The sequence below is a fragment of the Dermacentor andersoni genome, chromosome 9 (genome assembly GCF_023375885.2).
Source record: "Dermacentor andersoni chromosome 9, qqDerAnde1_hic_scaffold, whole genome shotgun sequence".
Taxonomy (NCBI): Eukaryota; Metazoa; Arthropoda; class Arachnida; order Ixodida; family Ixodidae; genus Dermacentor; species Dermacentor andersoni.
In genome coordinates this window covers 23,808,152-23,828,080 of record NC_092822.1, presented here as the reverse complement: position 1 = coordinate 23,828,080, position 19,929 = coordinate 23,808,152, and the positions used below count along the sequence as shown (strand labels likewise).

The 19,929-nt window shown below is 46.8% G+C and overlaps 1 protein-coding gene across 2 annotated transcripts in view; it reads left to right on the top strand.

The window, feature by feature from the left end:
- The window catches only part of LOC129383791 (uncharacterized), a 38,373-nt gene extending 24,207 nt beyond the window's left edge, over positions 1–14,166 (top strand). For both annotated transcript variants that reach the window (XM_055068649.2, XM_055068648.1), the window contains 4 exons: positions 6,005–6,150; positions 7,242–7,328; positions 9,985–10,320; positions 13,892–14,166. In XM_055068649.2, the coding sequence (XP_054924624.1) occupies positions 6,005–6,150; positions 7,242–7,328; positions 9,985–10,320; positions 13,892–13,956 (634 nt within the window). In that variant the 3' untranslated portion in view covers positions 13,957–14,166. The remainder of the gene's footprint in view (positions 1–6,004; positions 6,151–7,241; positions 7,329–9,984; positions 10,321–13,891) is intronic.
- Positions 14,167–19,929: the final 5,763 nt, after the last annotated feature.

The window sequence follows — 19,929 nt, the reverse complement described above, 5'->3', positions numbered from 1 at the left end:
CACCCTGGTGCAGTACTTGGCCACAACCTCCTATATGAATACAACAATCGAACCCCGGCCCTCAGTCCCCAGCAGCCGCGAAGCAACTGACCACGGCGGCGGTCAGATCTGTGACGCTGCAGAGGGTGCTAAGAATACCTGGCTCCGGACAGGCCGCCATTGGAATCTGAACCTGGCAACGTTTAACGTTAGAACGCTATCTAGTGAGGCGAGTCTAGCAGTGTTATTGGAGGAATTAGAGGGTAGTAAATGGGATATAATAGGACTCAGTGAGGTTAGGAGGACAAAAGAAGCATATACAGTGCTAAAAAGCGGGCATGTACTGTGTTACCGGGGCTTAGCGGAGAGACGAGAACTAGGAGTCGGATTCCTGATTAATAAGGAAATAGCTGGTAACATACAGGAATTCTATAGCATTAACGAGAGGGTGGCATGTCTTGTTGTGAAACTTAATAAGAGGTGCAAAATGAAGGTTGTACAGGTCTACGCTCCTACATCTAGTCATGATGACCAGGAAGTCGAAAGCTTTTATGAAGACGTAGAATCGGCGATGGGTAAAGTCAAAACAAAATACACTATACTGATGGGCGACTTCAATGCCAGGGTAGGCAAGAAGCAGGCTGGAGACAAGTCAGTGGGGGAATATGGCATAGGCTCTAGGAATAGCAGAGGAGAATTATTAGTAGAGTTTGCAGAACAGAATAATATGCGTATAATGAATACCTTTTTCCGCAAGCGGGTTAGCCGAAAGTGGACGTGGAGGAGCCCGAATGGTGAGACTAGAAATGAAATCGACTTCATACTCTGCGCGAACCCTGGCATCATTCAAGATGTAGACGTGCTCGGCAAGGTACGCTGCAGTGACCACAGGATGGTAAGAACTCGAATTAGCCTAGACTTGAGGAGGGAACGAAAGAAACTGGTACACAAGAAGCCAATCAATGAGTTAGCGGTAAGAGGGAAACTAGAGGAATTCCGGATCAAACTACAGAACAGGTATTCGGCTTTAACTCAGGAAGAGGACCTTAGTGTTGAAGCAATGAACGACAATCTCATGGGCATCATCAAGGAGTGCGCAATAGAAGTCGGTGGTAACGCCGTTAGGCAGGAAACCAGTAAGCTATCGCAGGAGACGAAAGATCTGATCAAGAAACGCCAATGTATGAAAGCCTCTAATCCTACAGCTAGAATAGAACTGGCAGAACTTTCTAAGTTAATCAACAAGCGTAAGACAGCGGACATCAGGAACTATAATATGGATAGAATTGAACAGGCTCTCAGGAAAGGAGGAAGCCAAAAAACAGTGAAGAAGAAACTAGGAATAGGCAAGAATCAGATGTGTGCGTTAAGAGACAAAGCCGGCAATATCGTTACTAATATGGACGAGATAGTTCAAGTGGCTGAGGAGTTCTATAGAGATTTATACAGTACCAGTGGCACCCACGACGATAGTGGAAGAGAGAATAGCCTAGAGGAATTCGAAATCCCACAGGTAACGCCAGAAGAAGTAAAGAAAGCCTTAGGAGCTATGCAAAGGGGGAAGGCAGCTGGGGAGGATCAGGTAACAGCAGATTTGTTGAAGGATGGTGGTCAGATTGTTCTAGAGAAACTGGCCACCCTGTATACGCAATGCCTCATAACCTCGAGCGTACCGGAATCTTGGAAGAACGCTAACATAATCCTAATCCATAAGAAAGGGGACGCCAAAGACTTGAAAAATTATAGACCGATCAGCTTACTGTCCGTTGCCTACAAAGTATTTACTAAGGTAATCGCAAATAGAATCAGGAACACCTTAGACTTCTGTCAACCAAAGGACCAGGCAGGATTCCGTAAAGGCTACTCAACAATAGACCATATTCACACTATCAATCAAGTGATAGAGAAATGTGCAGAATATAACCAACCCTTATATATAGCTTTCATTGATTACGAGAAAGCGTTTGATTCAGTCGAAACCTCAGCAGTCATGGAGGCATTACGGAATCAGGGTGTAGATGAGCCATATGTAAAAATACTGGAAGATATCTATAGCGGCTCCACAGCCACCGTAGTCCTCCACAAAGAAAGCAACAAAATCCCTATAAAGAAAGGCGTCAGACAGGGAGATACGATATCTCCAATGCTATTCACAGCATGTTTACAGGAGGTATTCAGAGGCCTGGAGTGGGAAGAATTGGGGATAAAAGTTGATGGAGAATACCTTAGCAACTTGCGGTTCGCTGATGATATTGCCTTGCTTAGTAACTCAGGAGACCAATTGCAATGCATGCTCACTGACCTGGAGAGACAAAGCAGAAGGGTGGGTCTGAAAATTAATCTGCAGAAAACTAAAGTACTGTTTAACAGTCTCGGAAGAGAACAGCAGTTTACGATAGGTAGCGAAACACTGGAAGTGGTAAGGGAATACATCTACTTAGGGCAGGTAGTGACCACGGATCCGGATCATGAGACTGAAATAACCAGAAGAATAAGAATGGGTTGGGGTGCGTTTGGCAGGCATTCTCAAATCATGAACAGTAGGTTGCCACTATCCCTCAAAAGGAAAGTGTACAACAGCTGTGTGTTACCAGTACTCACATATGGGGCAGAAACCTGGAGGCTTACGAAAAGGGTTCTGCTGAAATTGAGAACGACGCAACGAGCTATGGAAAGAAGAATGATGGGTGTAACGTTAAGGGATAAGAAAAGAGCAGATTGGGTGAGGCAACAAACGCGGGTAAACGACATCTTAGTTGAAATCAAGAAAAAGAAATGGGCATGGGCCGGACATGTAATGAGGAGGGAAGATAACCGATGGTCACTAAGAGCTACGGACTGGATTCCAAGAGAAGGGAAGCGTAGCAGGGGGCGGCAGAAAGTTAGGTGGGCAGATGACATTAAGACGTTTGCAGGGACAACATGGCCACAATTAGTACATGACCGGGGCAGTTGGAGAAGTATGGGAGAGGCCTTTGCCCTGCAGTGGGCGTAACTAGGCTGATGATGATGATGACCCTCGTCTTGTATTGTTGCGGTATGTACTAGTACTTCAGAAGAGGAGGAGGAGGAGGAACATTCATTAAAGAACAAAAGAAAGGACTAGCAGGTGTCTTTCTGCTTGTGCGGGAGGCGCCCTTAGTCCAGGGCTTCTGCGGCTACAGAAGTTCCGGTCAACTGCGAACTTGGAAGCTAGAGCCACCCACTTCAAATAGAAGTTGTTGCAGGTGCTGCTTTACTGTTAGTGTTCATGATCATAAACTGTGCAGCTGGCTTTACCTTTTAATTTCTTTTATTGTACCCTCAAGACCGACGTATTACAGAGTGCAGTGGGTAAGAAACATATACATAAGTGAATAACAAAGCAGCAAAAGGTGGTCAGTCATTACAGCAAATTTGATTAGTTAATTGTATCCGGGACTGATGATGTCTGATATGGCCGCAACTTTGAGTTGTCCTTGAATACGACAACTCACTAGAAACCTGTAAGCTGTAAAGCATAACTCGCCCTATTCTGTGTAATCGCGGTTTTATTTGGTGCATCTTAGGAATAACGTCAGCGACAGCCGACGTTTCGTACGCTAGGCTCTCACATTGCCATGACAACCGTTGTTCCCAGGCACTCCTGGCGAGCTTTCGACGCCGTGCGTCGTCGATGCCTTCTTTTTTCTTTTTTTTTTCTTCCTGCCTTAGTTGAGACAGTTATAGCGTTTGCGGTACGAAATATGCCCCTCACCCCTTCTTTCCTTCTTTAGCGAATACCTCTTTTAATTTCTTAACTGTGGAATGACATCAGGCTCAAGAAACGAGAAGGAAAGGCATACTTCTTCTGACTAGCATAATTAGATAATCCACGCTAGATAACTTTTCTGAATGTTCGCATTGAACGCGCACGTCGGGTTCGAAGTTGTCTTCACCACATAAACTCTGTTCATATAACGAAGCGCAGTGCCAATAAACTTTTCAGCTTTGGAGAATTTTGTGCGATATATTGGCACTCCGGGATCGGATTGCGTAACAGTATATCTAGCTCAAGTGAGACGCATATAATATCGATATGAACTTGTGTTAAAGTTTCATCTATATTTTTGACACAATTCCACTGTCAGCGCGAATGGACTTCGCCGCATAAGGACCTTGTGTGCGGTGAAGTGCGCTTGTAGTAGCCTGTCAGTGTCACCGCTTGCACAGTGGTCATAACGCTATGTCAGCATAGATTGACACGCAGTCGCTAAACAAAAATGTAATCAAAACATTTCGATGGTTGAGTACCCGAGCGATGTGTAGTTTTTGCGCAGATGGTTTATAAACGTGGTGTAGTTAAAAATGTACGCGGTCGAAGACTGTATCGAGCTGTTGTCACAGACAGTTGACAAACACTTTCTTGACGCGGAGAAGTGCAAGTATAAAGTTCGCTTACGCAGTGTTTTTTTGTAGACGTGTATTTGCACACACTTCATTTACATAGCCTGTTTGTGCTTTTCAGTGCGGTCCACTTTTAAAGGAAACGCGTGCGTGTAGACCACGTGCGAACTTGTGATTGGTGGCGCTGGCACTTTCCTGCACACCTGTGCAGTGTTTTGACATGACCCGCCGCGGTGACCTAGCGGCTATGGCCCGGCAAGGGCGGCCACATTTCCATGGGGAGGGGGGGGGGGAGTCGAAATGCAGAAAACGCCCGTGTACCGCACATCAAGTACACGTTTAAGAAACCCGCGCGGTCTAAATTTATCCGGAGTTTCTCACTGCGGCGTGCCTCACAATCGGACCGTTGTTTTGGCACACAATGCCCCGCGATCAAAGAAAAGAAAGAGCTTTGACGTACAGCTTCGGCCAGCAATCGCAGCTAGACAGCCACCAAAGTGAAAGCCACGACCCATTGAAGCGTTTCGTTTAACGGTTAACCGCACTGAACCTAAATGCTTTCAGAGTTCAGAAACGTTCAACGTGTAAACAGGCCAGACTGTAGCGCTAGCCAAGCAGATATTCTTCCGTTCTTAGAATAGCGAGGTGGGTGACAACTAGACACTGACTCGCAAGCCGATGTGCCTCTTTCGCAACGCTTACTTGTCAAGAGACGTACCTGGAGCCGATGTTTCGACAAGGGAACTTGATTTGACAGTGTTTCTTCAGTGGGCTCCGGAAGATAATTAAGTGTACTTATCGAAACGCCGGCTCCGGAGACACCTCTTGTTTGATTACTCGTAATTACTCAATCAATCAGTCAGCCAATAAATAAATACACAAATAAATAAATAAATAAATAAATAAATAAATAAATAAATGTTTATTTTCTGTCTATCAGAAATACAGACAGAGAGGCCTGTAAATAAAGCGAACAAAGCGAATGCAATTTTCTCTGTAGGAACTTGTCTCCATTTTCCTGAAGTCATGTGTCTTCTTAAAAGGGGGTGACGTCCACAAAGCTTTTTATGTTCTTTGTTTAGGAAGAGATTAGACAAGCGGGACTAGAGTAATACTGAGTAAGCTGCGCCGATAGCAGGTTCTCTATCTATACCCTTACGACTTTATCGTAAAGAATTCACGGTTCATAGAGGTTGTTTGCGGTCGTCGCATTGACACCAATAATGCTACGATTTCTTCATTTGTGGCCTGTTCAGGGCAAATTCCTTTTAAAAGAATAAAAATGCAGTCGCCCAGCAATTTTTTTGAGAGGCTCATTTTCGGGAGCGCTCATTTTCTCCGAGTTACCTGCACCGCGGCGCCATTCTTCCATCAAATCGATGTATGACGGCAACTGAAATTTCAGCGTCAGTTTTGCGAATATGTCATGAAAAATGTTCGCGGACGCTTTCGTATGTGTCTGCGGCGCAAACCATTCTTAATTTGACTAATAGCAGTTTGCCTATTGCAGTGACCTTGAGAGCAAACGCTGCGATGTTTTTTTTTTCTTTGATACACCGTTAAGATCTTGACTAATAAAACGAGTTTAGCAAAATTTCGTATTTATTGGCTGTATTTGTCAACTGCTAAGGTTGCCAGGTCTATCGCTCCCTCTTTCCAGACTCAGCGCCGACGGGATCGGTCGGCGCCAGCGGCTCCTGTACGCTGGCCTGCTGGCCGCCGCCACGTTGGCCCTCACTGCGATGGTCATCGCCAGCTCCGCCTCGTCGAGCAACGCTGAAGCGCAGGGCGCCGCCAGAGACGCCAGTGCGTACGACGCCCAGGACAGTCGGAGCAGTAAAAGAAACGTAACGCGTCGCCGACTCACGTAACGTCGGTCTGTCTGGCGCTTCGTTTTACCTGAAACTAATATACGAACCGGCTGGGGGGACCAAGCAGCAGGTGTTGTTGCGCCCTCGTTATGCAATTCTGCCGTCGCCGTCGCCGTGATGTTCTGTATAAGGTCGAAGGGTGATGACATCGTCCTGAACAATGCTGTCATCGTTTTTTTGTACTTTCCTGCGACCGCCGCGCCAGTGCGTCAGAATACGGCACCACGGATGTCAAATTATTTTACGAGATGGTTGTTGCGAAATGACAGGTTCGGCTTATTTTCCAACTATAACTCCGCCGGTACAACTCCGGGCAGCACTGCGAAAGAAAGTTACGGGCCGTTTCTGCCAACCAGGAAAAAAACAAAAAAGAATCGTAATACTTCGCTTATTTTTGTGTAAACACTATACTACGCTGTTCGCGTGCTGCTATCGATGTTTATGCCTCGTGGAATGTTTTGTTGGGGGCCCGTTAACCTTACTGTTATGTTCTGAGAGCTTATTTTTTGTACATGTATTGACTTGTCGCTAATACACCTCAGGCTTCGTACTACAGGCTCAAAGGCCTCCACCTTTATCCGCCTCTGATCCCCTTGCTCGCGGCGCCGACTGAATGTAATCTCCACGGAAGGACTAGTGTAGTAGTCTCTTTGGACAAGTTGGTGCGGCATACTGCGCGTTTAATAATGCGAGAAAAGCAAAGACAGGGAGACACGTAGAACCAATGTTTAGTAGTTGAGCGCTCGTCCTCTGTCATGCGTGTCTCTGCTGCCTTCGTCTTTTCACGCTGTATGACTTGCAGATTATTATGAGGCACGACGTTGTGGCGAATCCCTCCTCCCTTGCTTGGAACGCGCGGCCGTGTTCTAGTTAGTGATTGGCTCACTAACCCTACAGCTTTCACTGCACTGTGAGGATTTGGTGAAACCAAGTGTATGATAACGTGCCGATCGCATTAAAGATAAAAGTGCGGTCAAGTGTACGGCAGCGAAGTTGCTATTTTCTCTTCCCTCTCTTTCCTCTTAGCGGAATCCGATGAAACGGAGAACCCGTGGCCAGCGTTCGAAGAACGCCGCGTGACCGCCGAAGAAGAAGGCTACTATTACTACAATCGTGAGTGGCGACGGTACTTCGTCACAGTCGCCTTATTTACCCTTTAACCCCCCAAATAACTCCGGGAAGACCTGCCCAATTTCAGATTATTTTTATGTAGTCGTGACTCTTTCTCTCATTTTGATTCTGCAAGTATGCTACTTGATTCTTCGTACTTGAATACATGTCTCTTCGGGACTTCTAGCGCCCTCTAATACGGGTGTCACAAGGCGCACTTTTGATCGCGATCAAGCTCGATCCGGATCGAATTTCTCGGTCGGGATTGGCTCCTTTGCGCAAGCTCCGCGCGGGAGCCAGTCGCAGTCGAGAATTACGATCCGCATCGGGCTTGATCGCGATCAAAAACGTTCGTGTGACACCGGTATAGTGTGGAAAATCGAACCTAAAACCAATTAACGATCCTAACTCGTCTTTGGCCATGGGAGCAGCACATAGTTAACGTAGGGCTGAACGAGTGTGACTCGTTATCGGCGACATTGGTGCAACCTCACATAACGAGTTCAAGATCTGTGGTTAAAGGGTTTAAGAAAAGTAAGGGACGCCAAATGCAAACGACGAGTCTGGCGAAGCATTGGAAGTGGTAGCAAACGTTTCAGCGTTGCACTCTAGTCTCCTCACACGGTATGTTCTAACAACAGCGGTGGCGACATGGCAGCACGCGAAACAGCTGCTGCCGCGCACCCGGAAACAGCGCCCCGGCAGATAGCAGGCGTCTCACAACGCTCGTACGATGGAGGATGGCGGCAGCGGTGCTACCGATGGGGCACGATATGAGACTGACTCAAAACCGTCGGTGGGGTTTCTTTCTTTTCTTTTTTTTTTTTTGTGAGCGCCAAAAGAAAGGATGAGTAGTTGCTGCTGAGACGTCTTTATACTACAGTAGCTAAGCAGAACTTAGTCGGCCATTGCGCTGACAGTTCAGAACTTTTTAAGTGGACACAGCGTGAAAAACATTTCTACAACGGCATTGCTGCTTCCGTCGATAATGGTGTCGAACCGAAGCTTATTTCGTTCCGGTTCAACGAAAGTGGCCCAGTTCCGGTTCAACTCCGGAGCGAGAGAAAAAAAATTGACGGTTCATACCGGTTTGAACTGGTTTATGTTAATTGCGCGTAACCTATGAATAGGAAAAGAGCGGGAATTTATCTTGTACAATAATTCGGCGGTGCTGCTGAGCTGATAGTGAAAGACTCCAGAAAGAGGCGCTAGTGTTGTTCTTCGTGCCTTAGGTAGTTACAACAAAATAATACCGAAACTCTCTAACGGGAACTCTCGTAAATGCGCGAAGCTTGGCTCCTAGGCCGCACACTCCTCAACTAAAGCCCGTTTCCCGCTGTACCGAGAGTTTTATAATTTGTTCTAGAAAATTAACGAGAGCACCTTGGAACGTGAGACTTGCTAATTGCATTGCTCATGACGTATATGTTCCGCATGCGTCACGTTTTAGAGACTCTGGGCAAGCTAATGTGGTCCTTTCGAGCCTGACCGAAAAAAAGAACACCTCCAAACCCTGGTGTGAGGCTTCGCATTAAGGCTTCCCATTAAAGAAAAATCACATAGAAGCACACATTAGAAGCAATAAATCAGAGGCGATGTGTCATTTTTACCACCTACTTCACTGTACATGGCAGTACGATGAAAAGCGACACGCCCAGCTATGAAGTGCTTCTACCTTTCGATGACCTATATATGGGACTATCACCACTGCAGAACGTTTTCATGGTAAAACGTTCACGAATGTGTTACTAAAGTACGTACCTCCCAAAGCGACACGTTGAAAAACGCGCATGCACTAACTGTGCTGCCACATCTAAAATGACAGCAAACTGTGGTGTGTTAACGGATGTGGTGGCACGGTTGAGCCCGCAATTAAGTGACTGTAATTTATGGATTAAAAGCTGGAGTGAAGGTAACCAACCTGAAACCGAAAAACTTGATTTCTTTTCACGATTTTTCTCCGCAGTGAAAAAAAAAAAAAGCGTCCCGACGTTTCGGTTCGATTCCTGTTCGCTCAAAAATAGTAGTTGTTTTTGTGGTTGTCGGTTTCAGTCGGGTTCGATACCCTGCTGTCTATATATGCTGTGCGGGTTCGCGTCACTCGGAGGCAGCGTGAAGCTTCATGTCGCAGTTTGGTCGATCAACAGTGAACGCACGGTTGCTGAATGTGCTTCTATTTCCCTTGCGATAAAAGGGCCGAGGAGTAGCATACTGTCACGTTGCAGTAACGGTTAAGAACCAAACCCTGCCATAAGTGTGAGTTGAGAAGCTAACCCTTGATTCATTGTGTGAGCGCGCGCCCAGAAAGGCATTGCAAGCGACGCTCAAAGCATAGCGATAGCGGCAAGCCCAGCTGTCGTCGAACCTATTTTCATTAGTCAATTGCTATTTACACACGTCTGGCTGTACATTTCTGCAGAGTAATCGCTGGTGGCCGTGACAGTCCGGTGAAAAACCGGCTAAAATGGCACAAAACGGAATCACCGGCTCGAAGGGAAGCTAGAAGAATTGATTGTTGGGCTAGTTGGTTTCGTCCACCTTTCTTGTCTCCGTGGTTTTTTATCGCGCTACGTTACTACCTCATTTAATAAGAGTGAAACGACCGTATACCGGTGCCAATACGGGATTGCACAAAATGAACGTGCGTCGTCGCATTTAGGTCGCACCGCGAGCCGGGAGGCTGCGACCCGGAAGTTCAAGTCGAAGCGCAGGAGGCGTCGTGGAGAGGCCACCAAAGACCAGACCACCACCACCACCGTCACCACCCCCACCACCACCCCTGCCGCCGCTACCGTCCCGTATGTGTCCACCGTTTCGGTCGGTGGACGCTCGGAGGAACCGGAACATTCGCGGCGCGGCCGTCTCGGTGACGTTCGAGACACAGACCTAGCTGGCAGAGGACCCGACTCTCGCGGCAATGCTAGCAGCACCGACCCGCAAACCGAGGTCACCTCCTCTCCTAGCACCCAGAAGCCTGTGCGACCGCGGTCCCAGGGTAAAACTTATGCGAATTACTCCTACTTAAGGGTCGGACGGAAAATCGTGTGGCGAAGTAAAGCTGCAACGTTATAGGCAGTTTTCACGTGACGTCACGGACCAAGCCTCTAACAGTGCTTGCCTACACTCTTAAGCAAAATTACGCCCTTTTGCCACACAACACTAATAATCTGTCATGTCCGCATTTCCTTTCTTTAACGTGGCGAGCCCGGTATTTACAAGTCACGAATGACATGCCCGTTATCAGAATGACAGAGCATTCTCGACAGGAAAGTAGCGAGCGCTGCGTTTTCAAGGAAGGAAACGCATGCAAGACAGATGATGATTATTGTTGTTTGGCAAATATACATCCCAAATGTTGTACATTTGCTTACGAATGTAGTATACCAACACCACCTAGATAGCACAAGGCCTGTTCACTCCGATCCATGACGTCATGCTAGAGGCCCGACTGTTATATAATATAATGGGGATGCTCCCGAGGGTGCAGCAGGGATTTTGACGTCACCGCTTTCGTCGCGCCATCTTTGGCAATGGAAATTTCGGTTCAGCAGCACTGCGTCATGGGTCAGAGTGAGCAGGCCTTGTGCTATCTATAGGTGGTGTTGAGGATACCCGAACATGGCGGCTACGATGACGTCAGTGCGCCATATCAAGCGTACATTGCTTTTCAACAATGACCGTTTTTTTTTTTTTTCGCCTGATTATCACTGCTATTGATTGGTCGCGCGGCGCAATATGCGCCTTTCGTAAGCTGTCGTGCTGTCAAGCTTGTTTGCGCAGCGTCTGGACGCGCCAGTACCCCAAGATGGCGGCCGCGATGACTTCATCTATAGCCATCTGTAGCTATTGTAGGAGACCATCTATAAAAATTGTAAATCTTGTCACTGACCAAACAACGAAGAAATCGGCGTTTCAGTGCCCCGCATACGGGCCCCTTGTACGCACTGCAGACTGACCACAGTGTCAAACGAAAAGCACGGAAACGAGCTTAAAGAAAATTCATCGCCCTCAACACCCTAAAAAAATGATACTGGCAAGCCGAGCTCCTTGAATAATTTTTTAGAATAGCTTTTTCTATGAACCAGTTTCGGTTTCATTTCACAGGAGGCGTGTGTGTCGTGACGTCATACACCGCAGATGGTCACGTGAATACAGAACATCGTGACCATCACGACGTTCTGGCAATTTGCTCCGGCACACTCGGTCGTTTCGAACGCTGCTGTTCGATTGGCAGCCCGATCCAGAACGTTATTCTACGTTTTACAAATCTTACTTTTACTAAGGCACGAAAGGGAATAATTATCTGTGCACGCGCACAATCCCTGCTTTTACGAAGTTAACAAAGCCGTTTGACGCCGGAAGAACGAACTTACGACTGCGAAGTATGTGCAAAAACCTGCAAGACCTGCAAGTGCGCTTGCCCACACACCTCGTTTGACACAATGAAGATAGCCGACCTCGAGCTGTAATCGTAAATAAAGCATCAACTTGCGGCTCAGTGACATCGTTCTTGTCATGTCCTTAGTTCTCCGTATCGCGCAAGTCTTCAAAAACGCGTGCCTAAGCTTTAAGCAGTAAATGCACTTCGAACTGACAACGTAGTCTGAAAATTTACGTGAATTTCGCGGTAATAGGTTGGTTATTTGAAAAGAAAAATGAAAGTCGAAGTTTCATTTTTCGAACTTCTTGCCGAAACGCGAGCTTCGGTACGTCAGTGTGACGTCACGAATTTAAAGTTTTTTTTTTCTTTTTTTGCGTGTTTGGGACCGGCGTTGGCTCAGTGAAAGTTCCCGAAACTTATCATGCTTTAGGACACAATGTAGTCCGTTCTTTTACCTATAAGCAAATGAAGAGGCCCCAGCAAACGTTGCGTCGAGCTGGTGCCAGAACTTCAAGGTGGCGTCGCCACCCGTATTTCCGTCTTGCGCCTTTTTCTGGATTACCAAGCCTCTTTTGGCGGTATCAGTGGCTTTGATGGTATTGTACACTCTTAAATATGTTTATACACTTTGGGGCTTATCTTGTACCGCACACAATAATTGTCGTCTGCCTTGCTCGCGTTTCTTTTCTTGAAAACTCTGCCCTCGGTACTTTCCTGTCGATAATGGGGCTATTTCACTTTTTACCTACACTGGCTACACGAGTGTAGGGAGTCTACATTTTCTCTACTTAGTGTAGAAAAGCGTAGCTCGGACCACCTACATGAAGCCATTTATCATAGCTGTAGTGTAGCATGAATACTACACTTTCTACACTGCGGTTTCGACGAGTGTAGGCAGCAGACGACAAACGCAAGCAGGCTGGCGCTGTAAAAGGTGCCATTTTGTTTGTGACTGTCGCCGCTGATATGGAGACGACAGTGAATATTCGCTGCAAGGACGGTAGCGAAGTGCTGGCGTGACTATTTGTCACAGAGGAGGGTGAGGTAATCTTTCAAGAAGATAAAAATTCTCTTACCCACGGATGGTGCGGGCTGTTTCAGACTCCGCGCTGTATTATATACTTATTGACAAACTATCTTCGTGCTCTGCGAGTTTGTGATGTATTTCGTTGAAGTTTATCTAGATTTGTAGATGAAAGGATATCCGTGCATTTGCGTTTAGTTTCGGGCAAGGGCATATGAGCGGCCAGTACGTAAGTACGAAGTCAGGCGAAGTGCGGAGTCAGGCGCTTTTCGTCTGCCGATGCAGAAGACGACGCGCAGTCGTCTGCTCTGATTGGCTACAGCCAAGCCTGCCAAGGGCAGCAGACGACGTCATAGCCTTTGCCCGGCACTGGAGTCGTCTACAGGAGCCTTGCGCAAAGTGTATGGGGAAAAGAATACTCTTCATGTTTGTAACGCTGATAACGCGCAAGCCATTCGTAACTTGGAAGTACTGGGCCCGCAGCGTTAAAGAAAGGAAATGCGGGCAAGATCGATGACGATTATGGTTGCGGGGGAAGGTAAGCGTCAAAGGGTGCAAGCTCTTTGAGAGTGTAGAAGGGTACTTTATTAATACAGGTGTAATCTTTTTTCTTTCGTGTCCCTTTAACAGTGCTACTAGCGGGAACGCGGCCCTATTGGTTATAATATCTTAGACGTGCAGAAAAAACCTGCTTGCGGAATTTTGCGTGCTGTCTATTACGTTACTAAAGGTAATATCACGTTTAGCTGCGTGTTCAAGGGGCAGTGTTCAATCAGCAATATTGAAGGAATATTTTTTTTCTTCCTCGCAGCGCGTTCAAACGATAATTAAATAGATCACGTGACCTGAGCTAGTCACTAAAAAAAAACTTGTGCAGAAAAAAAATGGCGGGGGGGGGGGGGGAATACGCGACATCACTTGCAGCGCGCGCAATCGAAACATGATTGCTTTCCAATTATGACGATTCACCGGAAAGGTCACAGATCCTATCGTTCCGACTTTTTTTCATGTAGTCTGCGGCATGCACTTCGGAATAAAATTATGTCATTTAGAAACTTTTTTTTCCTTATTATAGTGCGTGATAAGTTCATCGTGACTGAAGTGGTTATTGTCTTTGGCGCAAGGTGACCCTCACTGTTGCGCGTAATTGTTTCCACGCAGGAACTGAATCCACGCACAAAAAGAGGCGGGCGACGTCTAGTGGAGAGAAAAGCCAGCCAGAGTAGACCAGGCTACTCCTAGAGTACCTACGGCTCGGCGCGCTGTGATGACGTCACGGCCTCCCCGCTGCTGGAACGAACGCTCCAACCATTCTGTCATGTACACCCTCGACGACTCACGTCCCATCTCGACTGAATTTTCACTCGGCGAAACTGTCATGGCGTTAGGCTTAGTGCAACAACAGCTTGGCGACGTCTTGAAGCTGTCTTTCTTTAAAGGAGTATACTGACAGAAATTTTTTCGCTCTTTTTTATTGCTTTGTTTGATGACCGCCGAGCCACTAATTGTTTGTTTGTTTGTTTAACGTTCTCAGTTTCCTTTCTTCCAGGAAACTAAAAGGCCATGAACAAAAGGAGCTCGCCGCACCTGACTAGGTTCCCGCCCTCGTGCGTTTTGTACATGGAGTCCAGCAACAAATAGACATGTACAGAACATTTTAGCCCCTGCATTGTACACGATGACCTCAGAATTAAGTTTTCGCAAGAGACAATGCAAGGAATTCATCAAAACATTGAAACATAATTACGCTATGGGACCTCAATGCCCCGACAACCCAACAAATAATTTATTACGTTTATATATATATATATATATATATATATATATATATATATATATATATATAATGTGTGTGTGTGTGTGTGTGTGTGTGTGTGTGTGTGTGTGTGTGTGTGTGTGTGTGTGTGTGTGTGTGTGTGTGTGTTAAATTATTTGTTGGGCTGTCGGGGCACTGAGGTGAACAGTGGAAAACGTGCGACAAATCTAGTGCGGCTTCAGACGTTCAAATAATAAAGAACTTCTCACGTCATCTAAACTTATACTGTAAAATGATTTACACCCTTAAAAGTGAAAAAAAAAGTGTAAATGTGTCTATGTCTCCCACCTTTAGGGTGTCAGTTATATAAATCAAACCCTAAAGGGTGTGAGTTATAGAAACATTTACACTTTTTTTTCACTTCTAAGGAAGTAAATTATTTTACAATGCATTGTGCCGCGCTGCGCTTGGCACGCTTTTTGGGGCACTCTTCGATAAATTTAGACGTCGTACTGTAGTAATCGTGGAGTCGACAGCTACTTTAAAACAAACAACAAGAGGCAGGCTTCAATATATTCATGTCAGTACTATATATGTACTTTAACGCATGACTACTCCGAAGATCGGGCCGGCGGCGAGTGTTTAGTCCAGCAACTTATGACTGGGCACTTGCTGTTTCTTGACAAATTGCACCAAGAAAACGGCTATATACAGAAGAGATCGAGGGGCGTTCCCTTGGCGTCATAAGTGCACGCGAAATCGCAACAGGGAACGCAACGAGTTCTCCAGCGCAATGTGCGCTGTTTTGCTCCCGAGCGTTGTCAAGAGGCAAGCTTGGCGTCTGGCAACTTTGGACGGAGCCAGATGCGAAACCTTCGCTCACCGCCACTTTTCCGTCGTAATCGCTTCTTTATTTAAGCCTGTATAAAAAACCAGCGCCGGCCAGATGGCGGGCCTAAAACTTGCACGTGGCGGCGCCAAACAAGTGGACTGTAAAACCCGTTGCAGGACAGGGGAGGTGTTCTGTGAGAGTCCACCTAGTGCATGGACATGTCCATTTCGTCTGCTTCTGGAGTGCTGATTGGCTGTGGCACCTAGCTGCTGTGGACGCGCAGCCCAGCCCAGCCAATCAGAACTTCAACAGCAGACGATATGGACATGTCCACTAGGTGGACTCTTGCAGAATACTTCCCCTGGGATACTGGGCAGCGTTGAATCGAGGTCTTCTGGATGACATGTAGTCTACTCCGCATATACAGTCTGCAAGTGCAAGAAGGAAGGAAGGAAGGAAGTAAACTTTATTCAAGATCCTGCAGGCCACGAGAGCTTTGGGGCTCTCATGGAGTGGGCGTCTCCCACGACGGAACCAGGAGGTTGAGTTTCCTGGCGGCGTCGTGGGCCTGCTGGACGGCCCAGGGTTGGGGAGCGAGAGAGAGAGAGAGAGTAAAACATCTTTATTAATAATATTTGAATGACGAGAGCAGTGTGGGATCTTCGCTCCGGATTGCTTCTTCAAACTTGCGCTTGTCCGGTTCGGAGTTTATGTGAGCTTGCGAGCACGGCCAGAGTAAATGATAAACGTTAAGGAATGTATTGAAATTGGTGCAATAAGACTTGTCGCAGAGCTCAGGCATGTAGTGGTGTAGTTTGTTAGCTGCACTAATTCGATCGTCGGACTCGGCTGCGATATGATTGGGTCAAGCTAGACCAGTAGAAACTCGAAAGGCGCATCCTCGTGCAGAAGCACATACGGACCAGGGATTCCGCGATAAAATCGATTTCTGTCACTGCATATGCACGTAACTTCAAATTGATGACTCCAGCTCTGACTTGGCCTTGTGAGTTTCTCAGGGGCACGGTTAATTTGTTTGTGCTCTTCAGTTACAAACAGACAGCTTCGAACCGAAGCTTTAATGATTTGCCCATTCTTTCCCGGCTTTGGCCTGGTTGCCTGGCTGTTGGTTCGGTCGCTATCTTCGCCGGGCAAATTTGTGGACATAAGTACGAAAATTGCGTGAAAGTGGCCGCGAAGTGGCGTACGTAACCATTGTATGTTGACCGAGTTTTCTCACCTTCGTTCTGCGTAACCAAGAAATAGCTCTCTACATAAAACCTGAGCACATAATGTCGGCCCACATGCATCTCTAAAGAGCAGCGTTCTGTTTATGGAATTGTGAATTATATTTAATGGATTCTTTGATTTGCACTGTTCTGTTAGATTTAGCCACTCAGGATGTCACGCTGGGTGTGTGCCTGTTCTTGGCCAATTCTCCAGAACGAGCCCATCCCACTACGATTCGTGCATAAAACCAGGATACAACTTACGGAATAAACCAAACCAAACCGTTCTTCCTATAGCATCAAATATGCATGACCAATGAACAACTTTTTACTTCAGACAGATTCCAGTATGTGCTTTCAATCCTTTATTTATTTATTTTTCTTGCTAGCTTGTGATCCGTATTCTTTCGATCATGGATGCACATTTTTGTGTGAGACGGTGAAGTGGAAACGGCTAGCCACTATTTCGCAGTGAAAGTATACAGGGGTGCTCACGTGGTTGTCTTCAAGCAATTGTTTGCACCTACGCAGTCGGACAGTGTTGTTGTTCCGCTACTCCGTATTCCTGTTCCGAAATTCCGCTGTTGCGTCGTGAGACAATCAGAGTGCTGCGTCGATTACCGTCCACCCGGAAGAATTCCCTTTCGACAACATACAACACAAATATGCACTTGCCCATGCACGCACTGCATAGCTTGCATGTATGAGCTACAGCTTAAAGAGAGCAATGCTTCGAAAGAGACAATCACATGAGATGCCACGGAAATTGTCAATTTGTTTGTCAACTTCTTGATTATTTGCATTGAGGCGAGATTCTTGAAGGAATAGCTGGGTCGCATGTGCTATCTGCAATTTCTCCCCCTCCCCACCCCACACACACACACCAACACACACACGCGCATTTCGCCATTGTACATTGCATATGGACAATATATATGGCATACCACGAAGCCTTTTTACACGAATAAAATAATTGAAAGTTCGAGTTCGTCTGTGTCTTCTTGTACCTTGCTTTTCGTCCTTCCTTTTCACCGTGCTGTTTTTTGCTATGCGTCAGCTTATCAAACTAGCCCGCTAGTGAATTCGGGAAGCGGTCTTAACAGTACGTGCCACCTGGGCCAGCTCTGCGTACGCTCCAAGTATATATGCTCCGCCAAGTCGCGAGCACGAAGCTCAGTGTAACCTCCAAATGAATATTTTACGATAAATTAACGGTCAATTCACGCATTACATAAAAGAACGTGTCATGATTTATTGGTTTGGCAGCCGCTAATGCTGCATTGCGCGAAAATGCGGCTTTACGCGAAGAACCGTACCGCCGTCTATCGGGCGCCGTTTTACTTACCGACTGCAGTGGAGGGTGACGATGACTTAGTAGCGTCATACCACCTCGCTTGGGACGAGCGATTTGAATAGGTGGTGACGTGTTTCCGGCTCCCGATACCGCGTTCAGCGTCTTCAATCAGCAAAAGCGTAGCCTTCAGGGTCCGCATTTTAAATACAGAGCGCATTATCTTATGAGGTGTGAATTTCGACGACACATATTGCGCTAGTGGAATGCGGCTAATGGAATTTTCTCTGGAACTTGGTATTTTCTCGGCATTAATTAAAATAATGGGTTTTACGTGCCAAAACCACTTTCTGATTATGAGGCACGCCGTAATGGAGGACTCCGGAAATTTCGACCACCTGGGGTTCTTTAACGTGCACCTAAATCTAAGTACACGGGTGTTTTCGCATTTCGCCCCCATCGAAATGCGGCCGCCGTGGCCGGGATTCGATCCCGCGACGTTGTGCTCAGCAGCCCAATCCCATAGCCACTGAGCAACCACGGCGGGTGGCATGAAACAAACGCAGCCGCGTTCCTGGAATGGTATTTAACAGTCCACGTTTAGCTAATATTTGAACACCATCTTGTGGTACGTCCTCTCTCCTTTTGAGATCGGACCAGTTGTGCGACAGCTCAATCACCTGAGAATCCTCGGAACGGTAGCATGCTGTGGTCATCAAACCTTTTTGGCCTTTAGCGGTGTACCAGCATGCTTGTATCCGCATTCGACAACTCGAATGTCGCGCGCTCTTCCTCCCTCTATTTATCTCCCCACTATCGACCGTTCCGTGCCGTTCCGTAGGACCCTCACCCCTTTAGCGTTCTCCAACTTGCTGCACTACTAGCGACACCCTCCGTTGAATCCGCGAACTCGGTGCTTTGCAACATGGCCTCTGAGATTTTGCGTACTAGAGTGCACTCGGAGGCCATAGTTGCAAGCTTGAATACTTTTCTTGAAGCCTCCGAGAGCAATACCTTTGGTGTCTGATATTTAAAGCCATATCACGCCACGGGTTTCGTATCGTGCGTTTCACGCGGGTACCGAAAGGCATCCGAAAGGTAACAAGACAGTCTGTAGGTATCTTTAGCTTGGCGTTAGGTCACAGGCCCCGCAGAATTCAGAAAGCATGGACTTAACCAAGTGAGCTCCGAGATGCGGGTGTGTACACGCCATACATGTAGCACAGAGAAGTGACATCAGTGAACTTTTAAAGAAAGCAGTTCAGTGTTCAGACTGCCTTTGGGACCAAGGAATGGTGTGATAAACGCATCAAACGTTCTATCACCGACTGTTTTCGGCGCCCGCCGTAGCATCGTAGCATATCATTGACCTTGTAACTTGCCGCCAACGAGCCAACCCTAGGAGGGCTAAATTAACGCGGAGGCCCCCGCTGCAGGCTGCCTCATCGTGGTGACCGTGGTTTTGGGACATAAAACCCCATAATTTAGTTTTTAAAGACCAGTGGGCACTTAGCCATTGAATTTTGAGCGTCTTCGTGTGCGACTTCTTGGATTCGGTGCAATAAACCGAACTCAGCTTTCCCTCATGCATTTCGTATCGCGCACAATGCGTTCTGCTTCTCCGATAAAAAGCGAATGCTTCATTGTAAGACAAAAGCCTTTGAGTTTAAGACATTGGATTAATGCGGTTTGCAGAATATCGGAGGCCATATTACAGGGTGACGCCCTCTGGACTTATAATATGGATCTTAGAGGCTATCATTTTGCTGGTTGAATGCGGTGGAAGCGATTCGAGAGCCAGAAACAGGTCTTTAGAACATCGTGTTCATGACTCAAGGTTTGTTTCTGTTACTCTAAGGGAACGGTTGCTTGGGCATGTAATCTGGGTACCGCTGCTCGACATGCAGAGCTTCGTCGCGTTGCAAAGAAGTTGCACAGTGCCTATTATAAACTGTATCTTGTTTGTTTTATCGTTGTGAAAAGGATACGGCGGGCAGCGCAAACCTTGTACCAACATTTGTTTCCCATTCCTTGAACTGTTGCGTTTGATCGTGCAATTTGAAAGCTATCTGTAAAGAAATAAGAAAAGGA